Source organism: Poeciliopsis prolifica, unplaced genomic scaffold, assembly GCF_027474105.1.
Source record: "Poeciliopsis prolifica strain line A6 unplaced genomic scaffold, Auburn_PproV2 SCAFFOLD006, whole genome shotgun sequence".
Classification (NCBI taxonomy): domain Eukaryota; kingdom Metazoa; phylum Chordata; class Actinopteri; order Cyprinodontiformes; family Poeciliidae; genus Poeciliopsis; species Poeciliopsis prolifica.
In genome coordinates, this window is record NW_026562381.1 from 5,142,603 (window position 1) to 5,168,855 (window position 26,253).

Here is a 26,253-nt window from a genome sequence, read left to right on the forward strand (position 1 = left end):
CGTCCTTGCCCATGAAGTGTGCATTTAACAATAGGAGTGGAAGTGTATGTAACCACAGCATCTTGTTGGGACTTGGTTAAGCTCTAATGTAGGACATAAAAGGTCGAAATAGTTGAAAGACGAGGGTCATCTTTCTAGAACATTGCCTGACTTATTTAGAGTATTTTTTCTGAAATCTCGTTACATGCTGTGACTATACTCATGTACAAAGTACAGAGGCTTATCTAGATATAATGGTGTTTGGATAATGAGGTCTAAATGATGATAAATGTTTAAATTCAAGTCCTCCTTGTTCCTTTTTGTGTCAGAGGGTTGGGAGTCCTGAATGCCTCTTTTAGGTGAATCTGACACAGAAAAGATTCCTTTTTGCCAGTCTAGCCCGAATATAGCACCACAGGGTGTAATCTGAATTTAACACCGAATGGTATAAAACAGCACTAACACAGCAGATCTCTTCATTGCAACATTAAAGACACCCAACTGGAACATTGTGTATTTTTCTTTAGCAGCTCCAGCTGGGAGCGAAACGAATAGACGCGCTGAAAAAGCAAGAGACGCCAACATGTTCTCCCAGTCTGCATTTCAAAGGTGGCCTATAAACCGATTGCATCTTCTCGCTGCAGAAACGAAGCAGGCAGCCTGCCTCCGGGCTGAATAATTGATCTCTCTGTGTCGGTCAGGAGGACGATGGCGGGACGCCTCTCTCTGCATGTGATACGGTCCCATCACGGTGTAAACGGCTGCAAACCACCACCCCCTCCACTCCACTCCACTGCTTCCTCCTCCTCTCCTCTCTCTCTCTTCCTACGTGTGTTTTTGTGAGTGTGTGTGCAGACGAATCGGAGAGCAGGAGGAAGCACCAAGGACGTCCTTTTTTCTTTTTTTTTTTTTTTTCCCGGAGCCCCTGGAGCCGGAGATGCGAGGGACGAGCAGTCATTAGCCCGCGCCGCTGCCGCCTGCTGCAGGAGAACTTCGCTGGTGTTGCAGCCTGATCCCCGCTCTGTGATCCCCGCTCGCTGAGGTGGACCGTAACCTGCCGGACGGAGGTAAACCGATGTTTGATGCGGCTGCTTCAGCGCTGATAGGCGGCTTTGCATGTGGAGCTATCCGGGTAGCGCTGGTGCTGAAACCACTCTGATCGTACAAGGAAGTGCATGTGTGCTTTTACGCCATCTGCGTGTCTTCCAATGTTGATTCTTTGAGCAAACTTGCAGGATGTTTTTTGAATGAATGCATGCACCAGGTAGTATTTTTTTTACATATATTTTTGCCTGATTAACGTGGTTTAGGAGCAGCTTTTCTTCCCGGAGTGGGATGGCTGTGTCCACGGTCCCTCCAATGGAAGATGGAAAGTTTTACCACATGATCTTGATAAATACACAGGAGTGGTTTAGTCCACATGCGTGACAACGGACCGTCCTGTGGAGCCTCATTAAAACTCGTCTAATTGGGAGTGATAACCCGAACGAAGCTTCAATTACATTTTAAATAAGATTAACAATTAAGCCATGATAACAACTGATTCAAGATGCTGTTGAATAATTGACCTTTGTGTCCTTCAATTTGCGCAACGCTCAAGAAAGCCCAGTTTCAAAAACTGTTTTTTTTTTTTCACTATCCGAGGTCAGAAATATCTGTTATGTATTTTTGAAAGCAAAAAAAAAAAGAAGTTTCCATCAACTGGTAAAGAGCCTAATTGTTATTTTGTTGTTGCTTTTAGATCTGAAAACACAGGATTCTACTTTTGTGCAACAATTGAATGTAACATCGATCGGACAAGGAAGGCAAGGAATCCAAAGCCATCATCATGAATTTTGTTATGAAACAAGCGTTGGGAGGTAAGTTCCAACCTTTTCAAAAGGCATTCATTTCATATATATATGTTGTCTTTGGATATATATTATTTTACCAGTTTTGCTTGATGCTTAAGAAATTTTTGGCCCCAGGGGCCCCTGAGCTTTCTCCATTGTGGTTGGTGAACCTTTGTGGACATTCTGTGTTTCATGAAGCAGCTCTATATACAGTCTCATCATTTCTGCTGTGTGGTGCGTCTTGACTGGATGCCGCAGTGACTCTCGTCCCTCTATGTTGAGTGAACACTTTCCCTCTGAAGAAGGAGGAGTAGACGGCGATGGGGGCGTTAATCGAGACAGAATCTAATCTTCAATAATTTCATTCCAGCATTCAGGAATGTGAATGAGTTCCTAATTGCTTGTGCTGCAGCGAGTCCCCGGACGGGAGATTCTCATAACAGATTAATGGATTTTGAAGGAATATAAGCTGCTTGTCCTGTGTGAATATGCGGATGACGCAGTGGAAAGTGAAAGGACTTTAAGTGGTTTTCACAAAGGAGCAAGAGTCTCAGCAGGGTGACTGTTTGTTTGGAGAAAATGCGAACCACTTGTCATCTGAAAAGCCAATCTTCTTTGCTGTTTACTGCGAGTTTAGGCAAAAAGGCTCTAGAAAAACTGTGTTGCATATTACTAATACAACTATTCACACCAAACACATCAATGTGATTTGAGCTTTTATGTGACAGAACAACAGAAAATGATGCATAATTGTTAAGTATATTTAAGTAATAAATCTGACAGGGTTGATACTTTTTTTGTAGTATGCCTCTGCCAGCTTTACGCATTTAGAACATTTTATCCAATTTTTTCTGTGACAAATAACTAAAGTTCAGTCAAATTGGATGAAGAGTGTCTGTGAGAATCAATATTCAAGTCTTTCCAAAAGAGTCTTAATTGGTTTTCGATCAAGACTGAGTCATTCTAATGAAAATACTCTTAGATGTTAATTCAATTCTAGCTTTTTCAGTGTTCAAGGTTGTATTTCTTCAAAAAGTAAAACATCTCTTCCAGGATTGCCTGTATTTCACTCAATTGATCTGATCTAGTTCAAGTTCAAGTAGCTAATTTTTATCTCAAGATCCATTGTCCATCTTCCCGGTCCCTGTTGAAGTAAAGCAGCCCCACAGCATTATACTGCCATTACCATGGAGCTCAATAGAGTTTGATATGATATGCAGTTTTGATTTTCTGCAACACACAGTGTATTTTCTCTTGGCCAAAAGTTTCCATTTTAGTTTCATCTCACAAAAAGACAATTTTTCACATGTTTGTGGTAATGTAACAAACTGCACTGATTTTTATGGTTTTCTTTCATCACTGTCTTTCTTTTTGTTATACTTTCACATAAAATCCAGATTTGTGGAGTTCACAGCTATATGTTAGCATGTCGACAGATTCACACACCTGAGCTTTAGAGTTCTACATCTCCTCCAGAGTTATCATTGGCTCTCTCTATTTGCAGATGATGGATGATACATTCAAAGTTTGTAAAACTTGTGGTACTGCTTTAAATTTCTCCTTAACTTTATCTGCTGTGTTCATCGTTCATCATGAAGCTTTTTGTTCGATAATCTTTTCTAACAAATCTCTGAAGACTTTCTTCACTGAAAGCAAATGGCACACAAATGGTCTCTATAAAGATCAAGGCAAGTTGTCGCAAAAAATTCACTGATTACTTCATTTCCATTCTTTCCAAACTTTAAAACTTTACATTGGGTTAATTCATCACATAAACTTCCAATGAAATGCATTACAAGTTTACTTGAATACTTTTAAAAGGCACTGAAACTTCACCATTTTCCAAACTGAAGCCCTTTTCAGTTGTTACTCCAAAATATCTCAACTGACTTGAAATGTTTCTTGTCATGAGGAATCAAAGGGTAAAGCAGCTGTTTTTTGAAGCCACAGTTTCACATGGCGTTGACATGGGGGCTTCAGGGAAATTTGAAGGAGTTCCCCACTGGGCTCTGGATCAGCAAAGAGGCGCCACAGCTGGCCCAGACGTCTTCTCTGCAGATATGTATTAAATCACAAAAACTTTACTTCGTTTAGAGCTTAAACGCTGATCGTGTCTCATTCTGGATTAGAAAGAAACTGCATGCACTTGTATTGTCCATACTTTTAATAAGATGTTAAAATTAATCTGGTATTGAAAAGAAAACAGCGTTTTTTAACCTGTTTGCTTTCAAAAAGCCATAACAACCTAATTATATGACCATTTGAAAAGCCTTTTTTTCTTAAATATTTCCTGAATGTTAAGGTTTGCCTTCCTGTTTTGCATTAGTGAATGGTTTGCTATTCTCTTGCTTATCGCCAAGGCTTTACACAGCTGTTGTTGACAGGTTTGTGTTTGTGACTCGCAGATAAAAAAAAAAAAAAAAAATGTCACCAGCTACAGTGAAAGGAGCTGAAGCTCAATTCAGCTAAGTTGAAGTTGCTGCTCTCTTTGCATGGCATGCATCATGTTGTTTAACTGCTTGTTGGTTCCTTAGTGGGTATCCCAGGAGCAGCCGGTGCCTCCCACCAGTCAGCTTTCCATCATTACAGACGAGACAAAGCCGCTGACTTGTGCACAAAAGAAATTTCACACGTGGGAAAAATCATGCAGCTTTTGCCGAGGTCTTCACCTTCAGAACAGTAATTCTTTCCAACCAGGGGAGCAAGTTTTTATGCTACCTTCTTAAGCAGTAATGAGTTTTCGGTGTGTGGTGGATTAGCTGTGGGCTATCATCTAAATTCTTTCTCTCTGTGCACGGCGAGGAGATACTCACACTCCATCTGCTCCAATTTAGACATCTACTTTTTTTCTGCGTTTTTCATTCAGTGATGATGAGAAAGGTCGACTCAGCGTTAAAGGAGCACCCATCTGTTGCCATGACCCCTTCACCTTTGTAGTCCAGACGTTTCTGGGCTGTTTACGCTGTAAACATTGTCAAAAACTTTTCCAGTTAGAGTAAGTTGACTATTTACCATGAAAATCACATTTTTTTCTGTTTGGTGCTGCAACCAAGGTGAAATGTATCTTCCAATGTACTGCTTCATTACCTTTTATGTTAAGGGTTATATCAATAATATGAGTAAGTTGGTATTTCTTGTCTTGAGGATTTATATCCTGCAAAACACTTTAAAGATCCTTGGACCCTAATTTTACTGTTAATTTGTTTTGTTTTGTTTTTCAAAAAATGGATTTAGTTTTATTACAGCAGAGTTATAAAGCAATACTCAATAATAATATGAAAAGAATGAAGTCATAAAATTACTAGAATAAAGTTGTATGAAAATAAAACCATATTATGAGAAAAACGTTGCAGTATTATTAGACTAACTAATAAAGTTAGTATAATTTTACAGTCATTTTTTTGTCTTTACAACAAATTAACAGATTTGTCATAATATTATGACTTTTTTTCTCGCATTATTAAGACTTTATTCTTGTATTCTTGTAATACTGATATAATTCTCAAATAATTTTGACTTGTGAAATATAAATATAATGTGAAATGACTGCAGATGCAAGACTAGTACATCGCTAGAAGTTGCTCTTAATGATGATTGCATCTTGATAGAGAAGGTGCAGTGACAGGACAGCGGTGTAACTATCAGGGATAATTCCTGCCAGTCCATGACATTGAAGTAGCCAGTCTGGTCCAGCTGTCACAGAGCTTCCTGGAGAAAGTAATCCCATTATTAAAAACTCACAGGCCCATCATTAATGTGGTGCCTTGTCAGGTTTAATGAGTCTTTTCCTCAGTTAGACCTGGGTAAAATCTGATCTCGATAAACATCTCAAGCGCTTTAACATTACCGGTTTGCACCTGTTTCAAACTGGCAAATCTTGTTTCATTATGAGCAAGTCAATTATTTCTGCTCCAGTTTTTGTCAGAATAACTGGATTAAATGGAGTTAAGATGGTCATTAGAAATGTTGTATTCATTGGAACAACTTTGCAGAAGTCCATTGTCTCAAATTTAAACACTTTGCAGTCCTGATCCACCCAAATATTGTTCTTTCTTTAGCTCCGGTTTGCTTGAAAACCTTTCATAAGCCAAGAGTTAAAAAAAAAAAAACATTTAGTGAAAATTAAAAAAAATTCTCTTTTTTGTTGTAAATTTATTTATAGCTGAAATCTTACTCTTACTGGGGCTCCAAATACTGTTTATTTGTCTCTAACATATCAGCGCTACTTAACAAACATGCCTTATAATGCTCAAGTAGAACGGTTTGACCATTCAGTGTTGACGGCTACACTGCTGTGTTCCTTAAAAAACATAACAAATCAAATCAATTCTACAGAAACCAACATTTGTGATGCCTTACAAAATGGTTAATACCATTTTTTCTTCATCACTTTTTGTGACAAAGCAAACACATCAGTGAGTGCTGACAGCTTGTGAAAGAGAAAAACAAACTATTGCATATTTGCTATCTTTTCTTAACCAGGTGGCCTTACTAAAAGTCAACACTGTGTAATTTATTTTCAACCAAAAATTAACTTGTTTTGTGACCATCTTGGAGATTTCCCAGACCAAAATAGTGACCAAACAACTGCATGGAAAACTGTAGATGATTTCTCTTGACCATATAATTTCACAAATTAAACTTTCAGTGGCAGGAGGATGGTGGCGCGGCATGTTTTTTGATAACGTATTGTGTGAACAAACTTATTCACATTTGACTTCTTTTGTTTCTTCTTTAAACACAGCAGTTGCAAAATTGTGTTGTTTTGACATTGACAAAGTTTGTATTGTGTGGTGGAAACCTGGGTCCTTAAACAGAAAATTCCAACAGTGAAACAAAGTGGTGGCAGTATCATTCTGTGGTCATCACTTTTTTGCAGCAGGGAGAGGGAAATACAGCTCTACATGAATTTCTAAGTGTGGAAACTGGTAGAGACATCTCGCCAAAAACATGCAGCAGCATTGTAGTGAAGCTTCACTAATTTTTGATTTGGGAGGAATTAATACAATGTCACATTATACTATTGGTGAAAATTATCATTTTGCTTCCACTTTATAAATGTACCCTGCTTTGTAATGTACACATTACATACATTAATGTTTGGGCTTTGTATGAAAAAACTGAAAAAGTACAACTGGTGTGACCCCAAAAGTGGAAAAATGAGATTGTTATCATGAGCAACTATGGCTTTCGGGCAGAATAAAACTGATGTAGAGCCTTTCATAAATTGGTAAATTCGTTTAGGACTTCCTGGACTTTGACCATAGCTCATCAGTGACATTCAGGGGAATTGCCTCCCTGACTGCAAACAAAGAAAGGACTGATGCTGAGCATGTCTGTGTTTGTTTGAGGGCTTCAGAGAATGAGAAAGAAATGGTCGCACATTAGATTTACCAGATGACTTCATCCAAAATGATGGTAAATAGTGAGCCACCAGCCAGTCCTATCATACCTGTAGTGGAGGATGGAGGAAAATAAGTTGTAGGAGGAGATGAAAAGTGACAAATTGATCTTTAAAATGGGGTGTTATGTCATCTGCGGCTGAACACTGAGGTTGTAAAGTCTGGACCAGCAGAGGCTCTAAAGGCGCTTTAATGGGAGATGTTTTCTTTGAGTTCCTCCTTCTCCAACACTCTTTCCACCAAACTCTCTGCCGTTTTTTTTCCTCACCTTTCCTCTCTCCTGAGTTGCCACCTCTGTCACTCTTCCTCCTTCTCTCTTACCACACTTCCTTAACTCTGTCTTCTTTCACCTCATCACTCTCCCTCTCTTCCCCTTTGTTTTTATATCCTTCAGCTTAGCTTTCTTCCCTTCCTTGCTCGTTCTACTATTACAGTAAATTTAAAGGTTGAGGCGAGAAAACCTCAGTCAGGCAGCCACATGGGAGGGTGCGGTTGTGTGTGCAACCATGATTTGGTGTCTGCTTGTGTGTGACAGAGAGATGGATGGAGAGTTAGAAAGAGAGCTGTGTGTGACAGGATGAGAGACTGGATGGACCTTAGTGGTTGAGTTTACCTGGCATTAGATGATAAAGTGTTAGGATGTGTGAGTTGTTTGAGTGATGAAACACAAATACAGAGAAGCACACATCCTCTGGCAGGCTGCACACACACACACACACGCACACACACACAGTACAAAGGCATCAAATTTCAAACTTCCTGACATACTGATAAACAAACCCAAACACACAGACACACGCTGGGAATCACAATCAGTGGGATGCGACAGACCTCCCACCCCGCTGAAAACCACAGGAGGGGGAGAAGCACCACAACAGTGCAGATATAGCAGCCTGCAGCTGAGCCATTTACACACAACCACTGGGCAAACATATAAACAATCCCTGAAGGAAAGAAACTTCACTCTGGGAAATAAAAAACACTTTATTGTAGAAAATGTCCAATATGGGTCTGATGAATATAAAGTTAGGAATGTTGTAAACATACACCCTGCATTTCTATGCGAACAAAAAAGCTCTTTATTGGGCTTCAGTTTACATTTTATGCAGGAATTGTATTACAAGGATTCAGACTTGGCAGACATATTTACAGTCTCTAAAGCCTAGAATGTTTTACTTCAAACAATTATGATTGCAGTCTGAAGGAAATAAAGCTTCTGATTTTGCATCTGACCAAAAAAACAAAGAACAAAATGTAGCAAAAATGGAGAACCATACAGTGCAAAAACAAAACATTAAAGTATGTTTGTCTAGTTTATAGTACATATGTCTTGTTACACTTGAAATAAGACAAATAAGAATAACTTTTCAGAAAGAAATATGAGTTTGTTTTAAATCAATAATTTATCAATATTGTTAGAAAAGTACTAGTTTCACTAATTTCACTTATAATATGGATAAAATGTCTTGTTCCACTGACAGATTGCTTTGATTATGACTAGTATTTATTCATCATTTTTAGGGAATTGTTAACCTAAAACAAGCTCCTATATCTTGCTGAAAAGTAACTTGTAAGTTAATTTGATCTTATTTTATCTTAAAAATTGTTTCTATTTCTAGTCTGACCTACTCAATGACACAAGTTTCTGAATACATTAATGCATTAATCTGTATTTAACTATTTATCTCAAAGTGAACTTTTTTTAAACTTTGAAATAAAAGTCAGGATACAGGATTTAGAGACAATGTAGCAATTTAAACATCTGATGTATTTTCGAATCGGATTTTTTTCTGCTGATAACTTAAAACAGTCGCTTTCTAAAATATGTCATTGTGTCTATAAATGTGCAGTGTTTAAAAATAATTAAAATACAAATATATATTTTTTATATGCAAATTTAAAACTAGATATGTGGGAAAACCGACAAACTTAGCAGACAAACTCAACTTCTACTGATGACTTAATCACTGAAAAAAATGCTGCTTGAGTTAAGAAGTAATGACTTGTGTGCTTTGATCATTTTCACATTAATGTATCTTCTTTGCTCATAAGCAAGGAAAATTAAAAATTAACATGAGACTGAAAAATGTTCCGGTCAATCGAAAGATATTGCATCATTGCAAATAAATTCATTGTGATTTACTGTGTAACTGAACAGAAATAAAAAAAACTGGGCCCTAAGTGACCTTTTGCTTAGGTTATAACCTTAAGCCACTTGAGTCGAACATTTCTTTAACTGTAGAGGTGAATGTTTGACCTGATCTGGGATTTTAATGTGTCTTTTAGAAACAACAAACATTATCTATACCCCAAAATTCATTACTTTCCTCTGATGGATTTCCTGTGAATGGAAATCATGTAGACCATCTAATATCTTGTTGGCCCAGCATGTATTTAGTATTGATCTGTACTCCAGCAATAACTATGCAATAAACAGAAACAGAGATTAAACATTAAGTGTTGTGGGTGCCTGTAAAGGTCATAGAAATGAATCTATATCCATTTCATATCAGCTCTGCAGCGCAGGACTCGTTGTTGTATCTTCAGGTTTAGCTTGAGAAAAAACTGAATTCATTAGAATTGAATGATATTGGTCTATACAGCTTTTCAGGCATGAGCTCTAAACCAACGTTAATCAATTTGATTTTGCAACTAAACTAGACCCACATCATATTTACAATATTTACAACTAATTGCTTCCATCCAAAATGTCTGAGGTCATTAAAAAAAAGAATGACTTCTAATTATAAAACCGTCCATTCTGCAGGAAAATAATCACACTGGAGGACATTACGACAAGATTTGCTGCTCAACAGCAAAACCATCTCTTTTGATGAAAAGTTTTTGCATATTTAAATTTGTTGTAACATCTGTTTATGAACAAGCTGAGTGGCTTCAGTGAAGGGATTCACGAGCTCATTTGGTGACAAAATGGAGCCTCTCGAACATAAAAGGCCTGGTAGCAGTTTCAGTAGCTGCTGGCACAATTAGTCACACAAATACACATTTGTTAAAGCACTGTGGGTGTAATGGGTCATGTTTGTGTGTAATAACAAGAGTCAGTGTGATGTTAGATCCATGCATTAATTGTGAAGTGCCGTGACTAATATTGATAGTGTAACCGTGAAAAAGCAGAGCGGAACTCCCTGTGCTGTGGTTGTGTGGTCACATAGGAGATAGCACATTATTATCCTCAAGGATTAATTAGGATTAGCTGAAGAACCCTGGAGGACAAGTGGCTATATGGAGATACACAACTCTTGTTTGGCCTTTCCAGCAACCCTGGTGAAAGGGTTGTTTACTTCCTCATTACCAGAATTTGTAACTTTTTTATGCATCAAAAACTTGAGCTACTCTTCCAATTTTTTAAATGCATCTACAAAATGCAAAGTGTAGAACAGACTTGAGAAAAAAAAGAATTCTGACTTTATTCTCTAAATTCTCAGTTCAGAAAGTCAAAGTTCTTTGTTTATCTGTGAGATTGATGTCAGATTTTTTTAGATTAAAGTCAGAATTGTGAGACTAATGTCTCAGAATTGTTGAGGAAATGATTCTGAACATTGATTCTGAACAATTTGAGGAGAATTTATGCAAAAGTTTTTCTGCTTCTATCTGCACATGTTGCAAGTAGACCAGCAACATCTGGCAAATCGTTTGAGCTTTTACTGTTTAACCAGAAGTTTACATAGAAACAAACTATAATTTCAGCCTAACAGATGACTCCTGCTGGATTTCATATTAAACCTTTGCACATGACTGAGTAGACAGTGAGCAATTCTGATTGGTTTCTTCACACTTAACTGGCTTGCAACTGAGTTGAAAGAAAATCATAATATTTCACAGAGAATATCATCCCACTTTGAGCCATTTTGAATAAATGAGCCAAAAACGAGAAAGCAATGTAATTCTGATAAACTGAGGTGCAGTGATGCCAAGTTCTCTGATTTCTTCTCATTTATTCTGGAGGAACAGATTAAACTCCTGTTGGCTCCAACTATGGCACATCATCGTCTTTAGAGGGATGTTTTCACATCTTAACCATCTTTGTAAGATATGTTTATCTCTTGAGAGTTTGGCTTCTGTGTTGCAACATTTATAAAATCTGATTGTGATAATTCTGTTCTCCGACATACAATATATTTTTAGCTAAGTGATGCATATTTTTATGTGTTTTCTTGTTTGTGACTAGTTTTTAGCTGAGATTGTACATCTTTAAGTCACGTGACCTAAATTTTAAAATAATGATTGTATTTAAAACATGGGGTGTCAAATTAATGTGTCAACACATTAAGATGAGTCCAGATGTTCCACCACAGTGCCTCCAGTGGTAGGATATAGTATTACATAAACAAAAACAGAAAAATTTGCCTCTGTGGGAAAAAAAAAATCAGACTGAATAAAAACTATATTTTTTATGATTAAGAAAAATATAATTAAGCTAATGAAAAAGCTGTTACTTTATCAAAAACATTCTTAAATCCCATGCTGTATTAAGTCACAGAAACAATTGAGAACGGCACAGGCAGAGAAAGAATTTCATCTTCAGCTCCACCTCTCACTTTGAAGACTATTTTCTCTGTTTTAGATTGTATTAAAAAAGTTAAATGCTTTTTCACTTTTTTGACTATTACCCAAAAACATAAAGTAGAAAAAAAATTATTTTTTGTCCTTATTGAAAAAAAAAGCCAAATTATTGCATAAATCCTTTGCACACCTTTCCTTTAAAGTGGTTCCAATTCTTTATGAAGGTAATATTTTTAAATACATGAATATATCACTGCATCCTACTCAACTTCCTCCTCAGACAGACAAAATCATTGTCAGTTAGTTCCTGTCTCTTTAAGGGAAAGCAGAATGTGTTGGGTAAAGGCGCTAAATTATTCACATTTTTATAAGCTACTTTCAGATTGTGCCTACATTCATAAGATTCACATTTCTCATTATATAATAAGCCAATCAGATCTGAAGCTTCATGATTTTCTAATAAGATTTAGACTTAATCTATGAATAGAAAACCAGGCTCATTTTTATCTAATTTAAATATGTACAGTGGGTTGATGGTGTAAAGCTCAATATAAAACTTAAAAGCCTTCAAATCTTCCAATAAAACAAAAGTAATGATCTTAATTAGAGTTTTAATAAAATAATTAGTAAAAAAAAGAAAAAAATGAAGTAGATGCTAAAGAGCCAATTCTTCCTCCCCTCGTTCCTTTGGGAGTACTGATATTACAGACTAAGTGTTTTAATCAATTTGGGATTCTGATAAATTGGATGAACTGAGTCACACATTTGCTCTTAATGTTTCTCTCTGATGGTCCATCATGCCTGAATTTGACTAGAAAAGGACAAATTTATATCAAAACACTGATGACTTGCCAGAATTTGCAGGGAAGTGCTCTGGCAGTAAAGTGATTCATCATTGTCTGTTTTATTACAGTTTTATTAAGGACTCGGGATATGAAAAAGGTAATTTAACTTGATAAAAGACAGAAGCTATAAAGTCAGATGACAGTACTGCATGATTTTTCATCAATATCTACTAATTTATTTTAACTTAGCTAATATAGAAAACTCTTGAGTCTGGGATGAAGGTTCAGAACAATCTTAAAACATTCAGACAGAGCAACAGTTATATTGCTTAGGTGGTCTAGTCAAAGTCTAGACCTAAATCCAACCTATGGCAAGACTTAAAAATGGCTATTTGCATGTTTTTCATGCAGACTGAGCTTGAGCTACTTTACAAAGTAGAATGAGCAACAATTCTGCAGCAAACAGAAGATGCATGTTTGCGTCGTCACGCTTTTTAGATTTTTAGTTTTAAGAAAATAAAAACTGTATATCATTTTGCTTTCTTTTGAAGATATACTTTATGCAGTTTACACAAAAATCCAATTTATATAAAACCTTTTTGCTATGATCAATAAAGTTCAAAGGTTGTGACGATTTTCACTAAGAACTACTATAACCAACTGCAAAACATATACATTTTTGCTTCACTTTTGATGTGAATAATATCAATAATAATATTTAATTCAGGTAAAACAAACTAAAAACCATGAAAAAAGAGGAATTATAGCATTGTTTTAATTTAGTTACTCTATCTTATCAAAACTGAAAAATCCAACATGTGAAAGAAATTTTCCCTCCGCAGTATTTTTATGAACGAAACACAAGGATGTGAGACAGAGTTCGGAGAAAATGTTTCAGTTTTCAGTCAGAAGATAAACTCCATCTGTTATGCAGCATCAGCCAACTGTAACTTTACGACCAGAAGCCTCAATCTCACTGAAACCATTACAGACACAGAATGGAAACATTAGTAAAAACTGGTTTGAATGTTATATCACTTTGGTGTGTGCGTGGGGGTGTGTGCGTGTGTAAGGGTGTGTGTGCGTGGGTGTGTGAGGGTGTGTGTGTGCATCGGTGGGTGTGTGAGTTGGTTTCCATGGATACCATCAGATTCTGGTTGGTGCTTGTAGAGCTCTCAGGCTTTATGGCAGAGGTGTCCAAAGGTCAAAGGTGGCTCCATGAATTTGTATCATTTTTTTATTCAACTTTTTATTTTTAATCAGGGTGACATTTTTACTGACATAATTTTCTTATAACTGAAATTACAACATTACGTATTAATCTTTTTAAAACCAAACTTTCATCAGTTGAACCATGTGACTTTCACTGAAAATCAACTTTGCTGATTTTGCTCTGCTGAAGCTGATTTGCTGCACCCAAATCAGCTTGTATTTACTTTGTTAACTGATGAAGTGATATTTATTTAATATATTTATCAATTTGTTTAACTGATCCTATAAAAAATTAAAACTAGACCTTTCTTTTAATACAGTAAATATGCAAAATATTTTTTGTGATCCTACAAAAAAAATATATATATACACAGATTTTATTTTTATTTATTTATTTTTTCTCTTAGGCCATGACTACTTTTGACTCACATAACAAAAAGTTTGGACACCCTCACTCTGGGAACATCAGACAATAGAAAAGATGCAATAGAATATATTGTCTCCAAGGGGAAATAAAAGTATATAATAAAATATTAATTTATAAAATATTGAAGCTTGTTTTATGTAGTTTCTGGCAAAAGTGTTAAAATTTTGCCAAATGTGAACTTTCAGGTTTTCTTGTGATTCGTCATAAGGAGTTGAGGAAGTTTCTCCCTTTACCTCTCGATGTTTGTAATGTTTCAACATATATCGCTAATGTATGATTATCTATGTTGTTCTAAACAACACATTTTACCTTTGCTTTAAAAGCCACATGAAAAGACATTTTTCTCTTCCAGTCTCTACAGAAGAGAGAAGTTCAAAGTAGTTCAAATGACTCTTTGATGACAGCTGAGGCTGATGTTTTTACTTGCCACCACAGTCCAGTAACTCAGCCCTGAAGGTCTTTATGTCACACTTATGGTGTCATCTGTGTGGTGATCAGGTAGGAAATGACAGGGACTGACCCGGGGGATTTTTTGTAAACTTAAGTTGCGGTCCACAGACACAGCTTTTATGATGAAACAACACACAAGCCTCAACAATCAATTTTTTATTTTTTTGCAGTGACATACTCAGCTCGCTGACTTCACATGAACAAGGCAAGACTATAACGACATTTTCAACTAACTCAAAATCTTTTTTTTCTTCACAAATAGACCAAATGTTTCCTAACTGAATTTAAATAATTGTGTAGTTATTGTGGGTTATTTCAATCCATGTTTAACAAATCCCATCTTAGGTGGTAAAAGCAAAATAATAGCAATTAAAAAACCATCTGCTGTGTTTTCACGCAGGTTTGATAAAACACTCTCTGCAGTGACTTGAATTATGTGGAGAAAAGTGAGGCTTTCATTTGCATATTTGATGTAAATCATTCTGCAGGTCTCTGGATTGTTAGGTCTCCAAGCTGTTACTTTTAAGGAAATAGTTTTCATTCCTTCTTTCTCGTTATTGAATAAACCGCTTTATAAATCATCTTTGCATGAACTGAAATTAAGAAACTTAGATATTTCTAATTTTCATTTAAGTTTATGTTATTTGTTAGTTGTTTGTATTGCATTTATAACAGCATCACAACTTTTGGTTAAGTTATAATTTTCACACTTCAGATTAGAGTTGAAAATGAAGTGTAAAACTATTATTTATGCCCTTTTAAAATGTGTTATGTAGTTTGAAGATTTTTTAAAAAAACATTTGGGGATGCAGATTTATTATATTAAAAGAGAAGATTTAGGCAAATAAAACACAAAACAAAGATGTCAGTAGTTGCTCAAAATCTTGTTGAAATTGACAATTTTTGTCAGGTTATTTTCAACACCAATTTCTGATTCAGCCTCTACACTCTTTTAGTGCTGTTAAACTAAATCTTATAATGACAATAAATTGACATTTTCCTGTCTGTGGGGGTTTTTTGCCCTTCAACAGCATGCCGGAGGCAAACAGTCCAACTGCTGCCGAGGTGATCCCCATGTGGCAGAGGTGCCCGTCGATCAAATCTTTTCATTTTTTAACACCAAATGTCCCTGAGGTATCCACTCTCCAGAAGCATTTTTGAACTGACATGAAAGGAATGTGCAAAATAAGGTGGGACACACAGCTACTCTGTACAAAGCAAAATCCCAAACGCTCCTTCTTTGACTGACAACTTGCTTTTGTAGTTCAGTGGTTTCAATCAGTGATCAGGCTGATTTCATAAAATGTTAAATGTTCCTGTGCCTTTTAGCATTAACCAGGTTTTCTTGAGTGATTGATGGGCAAGTCTGGTGAAGCTGATTTGAAGCTTAAATACAAGAAGCTGTAAGAGGAAAAATACTGAACGAGAAAAAAGTCAAAGGTCTGCGGACCAGAAAAGCGACAACAAAGTTTCACTTTTGTGGCAATAAAGCAACTTTCAGAAGTCCACAACTCTTTGAATGTGTTCAGCACAAAGGCGAGCAACGGGACAGCATTAAACTAACAAAAGGCAGGACCGCTGTAATGCATGAACACAAAGATATGGATGCATAGAGTACAAGTCCAAGCAAACTGTTTCATAGGAGTATGCGAAGAGCAATTTGACATGTTTTTTTTTTTATTGTGTATTAATAATAATTCTAATATGTCTAACCAGAGTGTATTAGTGATTGATGGGCCAATTTTTTTATTTTTGGATATTGGATATTGAAACAAAACAAGTGAATGAGTAAATAAGTTAATATAAGTGCAATCAGCACCATTCAAAAGAGGGCCAATTTTGAAAAATTCACATTTTGCATGTCTTTAAACTTCCATTTTGGTCTCAACTGCATTAAAAAATATCCAAGGAACTTAAAAAATCCACTCACATTTTTGTTTTGGCAATAGATTAATGTTTTTTAGTGTCTGGAAAATGAGCTGTTTCAAAAGCCTCCTGATTGTTGAGTCACAGTCGACAGGCACCTGCCATTATTTACCATCCAGAAAGCATTTGCTGCATTCTTGTTGGTTGTCCAGGAGCCTCTACTCCTGCTTGTCATTTTTACATAAATTTTGAATTGGGGGTCATGGCCAGCAGCAGCTTATTTGGAGTTAAAGTGACATGATGCTGTAAAACAGTTCAGTATGAAAGAAGCTCAAGTTATGCAGAACTGAGTAGACTAAAATCTTACTATATAACAATAATTTTGTGCAAAAAAATATAATTAACATGTTTTGTATAGTCCATAAATCTATTCAAACCTTTTAAAAAACAAAGCATAATAAGTGCATATATTTCTTTTAGATGTGTGCACTTGTAAAATAAAAAACTAAGACATTAAAATGAAATATTTTCCCTCTGAGTTTGCTGTCAGCATGACAAATAAACATGGAAGCCTACATAAACCCACAAGCAACAAGTGAATAATAATAATAATAAATCACATTTTTATAGCGCTTTTGTCAAGAGAATAACTCAGTCTCTCATCCCAGCAGACAAATAAGTCTCTCTTAAGTTAAACCTGCATGCACCTTGATTTTTTTACTTCATTGTGCTAATTACTTCTCTAAATGGATTCCAATTTTAATCTGCTGCCGGGACAGAGTTTGGGATTTAGAAACACTTGCATTGTCAAGAGACTCTGTTCTGCATGACAGTCAGTGAGGCTTACTATGATTCAGCATTTGACCTACAAAGTGGTTAATGGTCTGCACTCTGGCTGCATGATGCCTTAACCACACGCTGCTGTGAGGAGGATGGCTGTATAGCACATTAGAGTCCATTTTGGTAGGGAGCTGCATGTGCAGCTCTGTTATGTGAATCACCATAATTCAAATGTCACCTGGATTATTTTCCTTTGAGGGGTTTCTATTGATCCAATACGCTCCCTGTCAGAGAGTTTGAAGTAAATTTTTTAAAGCTGGAATCGTTAGAGCAAGATATGTTTTTTTGCATGAATTGATGGATGGTATGGTACTCTTGTAGTTCGCCGGCTGGATATTGAGAGATCAATATCAGGAATCTAACAATACCAGATGGCATCCTGCCAGGCTCCTCCAGGCAGCTGGGTGGGTAGGATTAAAGAGAACAGTGTCCATGTTAAAAAATGATTGTGTTAAAGCAATCTCATTTTTTCAGATAATAGCTGAGATTTGAGCACAAAAGAACAAGAAAAATGGCATATCCAGAATGTTAGCTCCAAAATTACATGATAACAAAGAGTTTTGCTTAAAAACACTGACTCAGTGCACACATATTACTTTAATTTAGTGTGTGGCTGCTTTTTATCAAGCTATTATAGTGCTCAACATAAAAAAAATATTAGATTGGGTTTCTAAAAACTTTATTTATCTTGCAGGATCTGAAGTTCAGGAGTATTTCAATGCTGGAGTGGCCCTTGCAGATGATTAGTGCTTCTCACAAAACCTTGGATATTTAATGAGATTAATAAAGCAAGCATGCATCCCCCATTATTAGTGACCGAGGAGAAGCTAATGGATGTCATAGTTGTGGTGCCATTTGCTTTCAGGTGACATGAGTCACCATCTCATACAAATAAAGGATGATGCTGGAAATAATGCTGCATCCTTCTCTGATGTCTGGCCACTTCAGATCATGAGCCCTTCAGAGCAAAAGTTCAGAGAAGAAACATCCTAATGAAATGACTATCTTAAATGTTTTACTGTTACCTTTTTTCACATGGTCTGTAAAAAAACAATGTTGTTCATTTTTATGCATCTCAGCTTTAACATGTCTGATTTAAACATATTTTGTCTTTTTTGTTCAGCACCATTCTCTAAAAGTTGCTGCTGTACTTGAAGTAAAAGTAGCTCTACAAATATTCACCCAAACATTATATTATGCACACGTTTCCTTTGTCTTCATACTGATGTACTACAAAGAGACATTCTGATAAAATACATTTTGCTGAGTGCAACAGTCCTGCATTGAAAAATACTGTAAATGTAGCCTGCATACATCAGCCTTCTGCTATTAACACAGCATGTGGTTTGCATTTTAACATTTTCAGAAAGCTCTGACTTTGCATGTCGATGGAAAGCAGGGAGACATTCTGTCAGCTGGCCCAGCAGCATGCAGGTCTTTATGCAGAGGTCAGCAGCTGTTTACTTAGCAAACACACCTGAGCTGGCAGTCACTGCGTTCTGAACAGAGGGCAGAAGGAATCAAAGGAATCGGTGATGTGTCCTGATGAGATTCACAAAGGAATGTGATGCAACCAACCTCAAACCAATTTAAAATTCATTGACTTGGTTTAAAAGTTGAGTTTGTGCTAGGAACCTGAACAATTCAAATTGTGCCTATCATAACAAAATGTGTGTGTGAATTTTGACCCTGTTTCAATTTTAGATAAAGCTAAATAATTCAAACTTTTTCACCAAATTTATTAAAGTTGTGTGCTATAAATTATTCCAACTTGTAAAATGATTGTATGCATCATTGAGATCATGAAATTACCAGGAAATGTAGACCAATGATGATAGCACTGATACATACGTAAACTAAAACTGAAAACACAAATTGGTCTAAAACACGTATGTGTGCAGAGACTCACAGAGCAGCACATTAGTGACACAAACGCACCCCCCAGATGGGCTCCCTCTCCACCTCTGCAGTAACTGTGAAGAGAGGAAATGAGTCATCTGTGTGGCCTGAATGTTTGTACCTACATTATGCAATATCTCTGTGCCGACTTCCACGGTCCATTTATTACCGATTTAACATCAAACGGCAATGTTTAGCTTGGGTCAGAAGAATTGAGGAGAGAGAATATTGAAGCGCATCTGCCATAAAATCAGAGCTGAATGAGAACACAAAGATCTAAAACACAAGTGGTTCTGTCGAACTATTTCCAAATGTTCTCTAAACAGTGGTTATATTAAAGGTACAGAGAGTCACGCTTAGATTTTAGCTTGGATTCATTTTCGTTTGGGAAACCTTTTGATGCATCTTTATGAGCATCACACACATACTGTGTACATCTCTGTGCAGAAAATGCACTGCTAACCCAATCCAAAAGACATTAAATAAATGAATAAATAAATGCAGTTAACCAAGCAAATGTATCTCTGACCAGAAGAAATGTAATAATGTATTGTTGTTGAAATAAAAATGAAAATAGTTTGTAAAGGCAGTTGATTAGTTCAGAATGAGAATCCACCAACTCATAAAATGCATTATCAAAGATAATTTTCTTAAATAGCACAAAGCAGACTAAAAAAGACTAAGAAAGGACAAGTGAAATCAATCATAGAAGAACAGCTTCAACCGAAAGAATAAGGTGACACAGACTTTCTTTTTACTATAGAAAACACTGAGATTTTTGCAAAACGGTGTCTTTTAAGGACAAATTTTATTAAAAATGAAATTAAAATCCAATATAAATAAATAATAAATTAACTGAAAGCAAATCTTTTGTCTTGAATTATCAAACATATAAACAATGTACAACTAGAATCTAATCTGATAACCTTATGTCTAAATATCTAAACAGGTAAAAATGTTTTCTTTTTTAATAATTTTTAATCTTATTATGTGATTTTACAACTCTTAGCATACTTTTGTATTTTAGCTTTTCTAATACTGCGAATTTCATGCAAATATTGTTGCTGATTATGTAAAGGAACTTCTTTTGCCAAAAATAACCACTGTGACGTGATCTGATATTAGATTATCACTGATCATTTTCCACTTGGCTAACCAGTCCAGCATGCTGTGTTTTCGCTGCCCAGTGAGAACAATGTGTCGCTCTCTGGCGACAACGAAAAGGAACAGCTGACCTTAACTGCAGCCTCTTGACGGGACTCCAAAATGGCCGCCCTCTTCCGTATGTTATCTTGGCATTACATCACTATCCCAGGCTGTAGCTTTTCAATCACGAGTAAACTCTTAGAAGAATATGACTGAGTTTCCTTGAGTTCTACTGTGAATTTATCAACATACTCACACAGAGTAACCTGTGAGAAATAGACAAACAGGCCTGTCATTTATCTATGCTGCAAATTGAGCTGCTGTAGGTCCATTAAACTTTATCACCCCCTTTTATTTTGAGGACTCATAAATCCAAGGACCTCTTGGAAGAGCACAAAAAAATGGTTCCTGCAGATTTGGGTATCTTCCCCTGGCTTATGGGAATTTATTGGCAGATGCTTAGTGGCGCTGATGTGGATCTGAACTCGACAGAGCACTGACTCTGTTTGATAAACAGCACAAGGTTCAGCTGAGAGCCTGCGGATCAAAGAGACACCGTCAAACACCCACTGAGGTTTCAGTCAAGGCTGTTGCTTTTATCCCAGAAGCTGTGGTCAGATTTTCAACCTGAAAGCAGAGTTGTTATGAAGCTACTTATCTCAAGTCTCCTGATGGAACAAAACATCAAGCTGAAAACAATGATCACACACAGCAAGAGAAATCTATAGAAAAAAGAAGTTCATGCAAAACCAAAATCTTACCAAGCATTTTGATCTTGTTTCTAATGCAAATGTCTTAGTGCACTTAAAATAAGACAAAACTAGCTTAAAGGTAACTTTTCAGCAAAATATAGGAGCTTCTCATCAACTTTAAAACTGATGAAAAAGTACTAGTGCAACTATCAGATTATTTCACTAAAGACACTGGAAAAACATTCTTGCTGTAAGGAAATTTGTTTCAATATTATAAGTAATTGTTTTACTTAATATTCGATAATTGATCAATTACTCCAAACACAGAATCCTTTTTAAGGCCATACACAAGAGTGATAATTAAATCAATAATCTTTACTTCAGGTTGAAGTTCTTAAAATCTTTTCAATTATATTAATTGTCCCTTATTTGCCATTATGTTTTTAAGGAGACAATTGTCACTTTTCTGAGTTTATACATACACTCCAGTTGATCTTTTTTTTCATCCGGTAGATTTTTCTTTCTCTAAATTAATCAGCTGTGCATTACTTTTAATATGAATAGACTATTTTTACTAACTAGACAGATTTGTATTTCTTAGGTTGTAAGTTTATCCTACTATACAATTTATTTGTTTTCCCCTCCCTGTGAATATTTACCTTAAATTGCAGATGAGACAAATACATTTTCCAATTTTGGGACAAAAGGAAATATTTCTAAAATTTTCTAAACTATAAACAGTTTTATTGCAGAAAATTGGGACATTTTGGCAACAGAATCCTCTTTTTTGTCTCCCCTTCCCAGGAAGTTATGATCAGCACAACTCATGTGATATACCTTACAATTATAGATTTTCACAATGCTCTAGTGCTTTAGCAGTCTAGATTAACATTTCTTTATTAGTTTAATTTCTGTTTCCTTGCCTGCAGGGTGCAGGGTCATCTCCTCAGCTTAATGAAGCCAGATGAATGATATAGATTCAGATGAATAGATATACATTGACTGGCACACTTTTGGACTGTACAACTGAACGTTAATCAGCCTGACCTCATAAAGTCAAAGTACTAATTTACTCAGCAAATGCACAGAAAAAAATGTTTGGGGTTATCAAGTTCCAGGGCATAGATGTTCAGGGTAATGCACTTCATGAATCATAGATCAGCATTAAACCAAATGTTTTCAGTCATTTTGCCGTCTTGTCCAGTGCAACGTACACATTGTGTGATTGTTTTTAATGTAATTAAAAGGTGTTAACAGCATGACAAGGCTTCCCAAGTGTACTTCAGTCACTGATTAGCTGGCAGCAGTAAGAGCCAACAAGATCATAGGACGTAAGAAATCTTTGTTTATAGCTTTAATTTACGGTTCATGTAAAATAAAGTAAGCAAGTTTTGATATATTGTACTAATTAAGAGCCTCTATTTGTTTTCCTTCCAAATCCTTCTGGTTCTTTTAAGTTAGTTGGTTCGATCTGTACAGGACAAGCTTTTTATCCTACTGGCTGCCATATGTCAAGTAGCCTCAAAAAACTTGCCAATATTTCTATGGTTTTGCTCCTATTGAGCCAAGCCATGCAGAAAATGTATGCAGTCACAGATTTTTATGGTGCCGTGGAGTAAAAGCTGGTGGTGGTGGTTGATCCCGCGGCTGTAAAGAGTTGGACATGAGGACGAGGACAGCTTGGTCGAGGCGGGGATGGTGAGCACACAACACTGCCGCAGCTCTGCTGATAAGATGGAGTACACGTCATCTGCCATCTGTTGCTGGGAAATTCCTCCTCACTATAGAAACAGAATATAAAGAGACAAAATGCAGAGGCAGATGTACCTGCAAGGCAAGCACTCACAGCTAAACATATACAGGTTACCACATTTCTCACTGTTATAAGACAAAACTATTGTCTGATTTTGAAGTTTTAATTAGATTTCAGTCTTTAAATCAAGTACTTGATATTTAAATATCATAACTCTTCATCAGTCAAATTTTCTGTGTGGTTTGCAAGAAGAAAAATTCTTAAAAGTCTGGTGGATACAGATATTATTGGCGTGGGTATTTGTTGCTGTTGGTTTATTAGTAGGACATCCAGCTAATTTATAGTTGTCTCTAATGAGTTGGGGTTCTGTTGCTGTTCACAATTTGTAAAACATATATTTGAGTAAAAACTGTTTGGTAAGATTTTAGTAAAATTAAAAGAATAAAGAACAACCTCGATGAAGGAGCCAGTTTAGTTCAGGTGTGATGTATTTTACAATAGTCTGATAGAAAATTGTCACATATTCAGCAGGTGCAGTTTGTTTTCACACTGCACTGAGTCAAACGAACCAAACCCTTTGGAAAATCTGTTCCTCTCTTGTCCTGTGGTGGCGCTGCACCAAGAACCACAGCACAAAATGAAGTAACGACACAAAAACCTCTGAAGAAGACCATCCAACATGTTGTTGACGACTGTACTGATTTATGTTAACAGATGATTGTCAAAACTAGTTACTGCACCTGGTCTGTGTGACTCTTTTTGTTGTTGTTTCTGCAGCTTGCTTAAGGTTTGTGCTCTAATCTATGCTGAATATCAGTTGATATGATTTGATAACTTTGGTCTGTTTCATGTGTATCTTTGAGTCCTGGTCTCTCTTGAAAATGAGATTTTAATCTCAATAAAACATTTTTGCTTAAATAAAATATAAAAATCTGATCTGAATGCAACATTTTTTTGTGTTTATTTGGGTAGTTAAATTGTGGGCTGCCTTCCATGTGCTCATGTGTTGGAATTGTTGTTGTGGTTTGTTGGAGACCTCCCAACATATCCCTCCTCCATCATTGAGTCATGGCATGATCAATGTGTCCTCCAGAAAAATCATGAGCTCAGGTGAGTCTGGGGAATAAACTCACCAATCCTGAAGTTGAGCTAAACTGTCAGACTTGATATGCCCAAGCCATTAATATCTTAGTGGGTTGTGTCCATCTCTACTATATACATCTTCCTGCTGGACAACTGCTGACAAATTCTCAATGTTTCCTTCAGACATTTGGAAGCCAAAACAACAGTCTTAAAATTTTAAGCGTTCAAGGTTTTAATCCAAAAATGGCCCCAGCTCACACTTTGCATACCCCAGTTTCAAACAGTACTACGTACGTGTAAAACACTAAATACTGAACAGGTAAAACAAGCTAATCTGATGCTTTCCTCTTAAATCTATCTAACTGATCTCATGTTGTAAATAGTTTAAACTGTAATACAGAAATGTTTTCTGCAGCAGTTTGTTTGTTTTGCACAATAAGCAGTTAAGACGTAAACTTTCCAATAGATCACAACTCATTTGTATTTCTCTGTACATATTGTAAATTGTAGCCTTCATAACTGTGAATCTGTGTGAAGGTACATCGGATGTGGGTGTTCAGAAAAGGCTGCTGGGCTTCTGTGAATGGGAATGCAAACTTCTCGTGATTGCTCAAATGTTTTATTAAGCTTCTTGAAGAGCTGCGCCTAAAGAGCAGCGGCAGGGATTGCTGAAACCAGACCGCACTATTCTTACGTGCGCAGTTGGCTCACAGGTTAAACTGATCTGGAGTCCATGTTTTCACAGCAGTGCTACTGATATTTTCTTTCTTCTATTCATACCAACATAAAAAATTCCCTTAATGAAGATTGCAAAAGAGGAATGTGAGATAGCTTCAACAATATTCTCAGTTTTAAGCATGCTGTGCCACCTTGTAGCATTTTCTCAGTAATGAAGATGCTCTGACTGTGTGAAAGGCTGTAACGAACAGGAATGCTGATTCAGTGAACGCCTCTTTATAGAGCAAAGTAAATATTTCCTCTGTAGGATCTCAAGCCAATAAAAAAAGATGGTGCCATGGAAAACTAATTAGTTTGCAGACCTCAATTTCAGGGACAGTTAAATGTGTCGCCTGCAGGATGGAATAAATTTGTGATATTAGTCTGCTTAGTTCATTTCTTTTTGAGTTTATTTAATAAATCAGTCGAACATCTGTGTTCATTAGTGTTTGAATGTGAGCAGGAAACCCAGTTAGGTTGTATTTTTTTTTAAAAAAAGGACTGAAAAAGAGCAGTCGTCAAGAGGACCTTTCAAATGATTGACTTCAGTTTTGTCAGCAGCTGCGTTGATAAGATTTGGTTTTATTAACGCTTCCTATATTCATGGTAATTTCATGTTTGTTTTGTTTTATTCTCCATTCCTTGTCTTGTTGGACGCTTTCTGAAAGTTAGCTGCTGTGCTATCTCTCTATTGATGCTTACTGCTGATATGTTGATTGATATTCCTAATTCAACCTAATTGATCTGTGCTGTGGCCACACCTCTCAACTCAACAGTTATCCTGATACATGAAAATGGCTGCAGACAGATACTCAACTAAACATCTGTTCATCTTTAAAGATGCGAACGCGGTTTGTGTTGAAACTCCAGCAGAGTTACAAACATCCTGGCACTTCTCTTGGGTTGCTAGGCAATGGCCTTCATTTAGCTGGGGTTACTAGGTCAGAGGTCAGCGCCTGTTGACGCCACAGTCAGAAGATATTTTAAATAAACATTTTTCCAGATACCAAAAGAACATTAACTTATTGCCCCAAAACACTGCCACATGTAAATGGAAGTAAAAAAACTACAACATGAAAGTGTAAATAGGTTCCCTTTGTATGAGTTCAATCAGACGATTTGCATATTTAATAAATCCAAATGTAATGTAATGTAAAGACATGGAGGTTTTTCTGTCAGTGTGTTATGTGTAATGACAAAAGACTCTGGTAATGCTTGGCCAGTGGTTCAATAAGCGACTTTAGTTCCTGCATGCAGGAAGTTCAAGTGAACACGCCAACCCACCATTCTCTGCAAAAAAAAAAAAAAGTCCAGACAAAACTTCCTCCTAGAAGTGAGTCCTCTCATAGAAAAAATGTGGCTCGATATTAGCTAACAGCTTCCACTGCGTTGCTGAAATCCCGTCACCCTGCTGACTCCACGAAGGTACAAAAAGACAACATAACCTGAGTGTCATGCTGTTAGGGGGAGAATTGCTCTTTCTATTGCCAGAGTCATTATGGGAGTGAATTGGCAGCTTTGTTATCAGGACAACGCTCAGTCCAGACATCAATGCCAATTTTTGCCCTCCGAGACAGTACAATACTGTTCAATCCATATCTACTGCAGCTGTAAAAGAGGTTTGTCCTAACGGCAAAAAGAGCGGC

At 36.5% G+C, this 26,253-nt stretch overlaps 1 protein-coding gene across 1 annotated transcript in view; it reads left to right on the forward strand.

The window, feature by feature from the left end:
- The first annotated feature begins 891 nt into the window (after positions 1-891).
- Positions 892-26,253, forward strand: part of LOC129360738 (complexin-2-like) — a 56,765-nt gene continuing 31,403 nt past the window's right edge. Inside the window, exons 1-2 of the mRNA XM_055031122.1 lie at positions 892-1,046; positions 1,721-1,838. Coding sequence (XP_054887097.1) covers positions 1,808-1,838 — 31 coding nt within the window. The 5' untranslated portion in view covers positions 892-1,046; positions 1,721-1,807. The remainder of the gene's footprint in view (positions 1,047-1,720; positions 1,839-26,253) is intronic.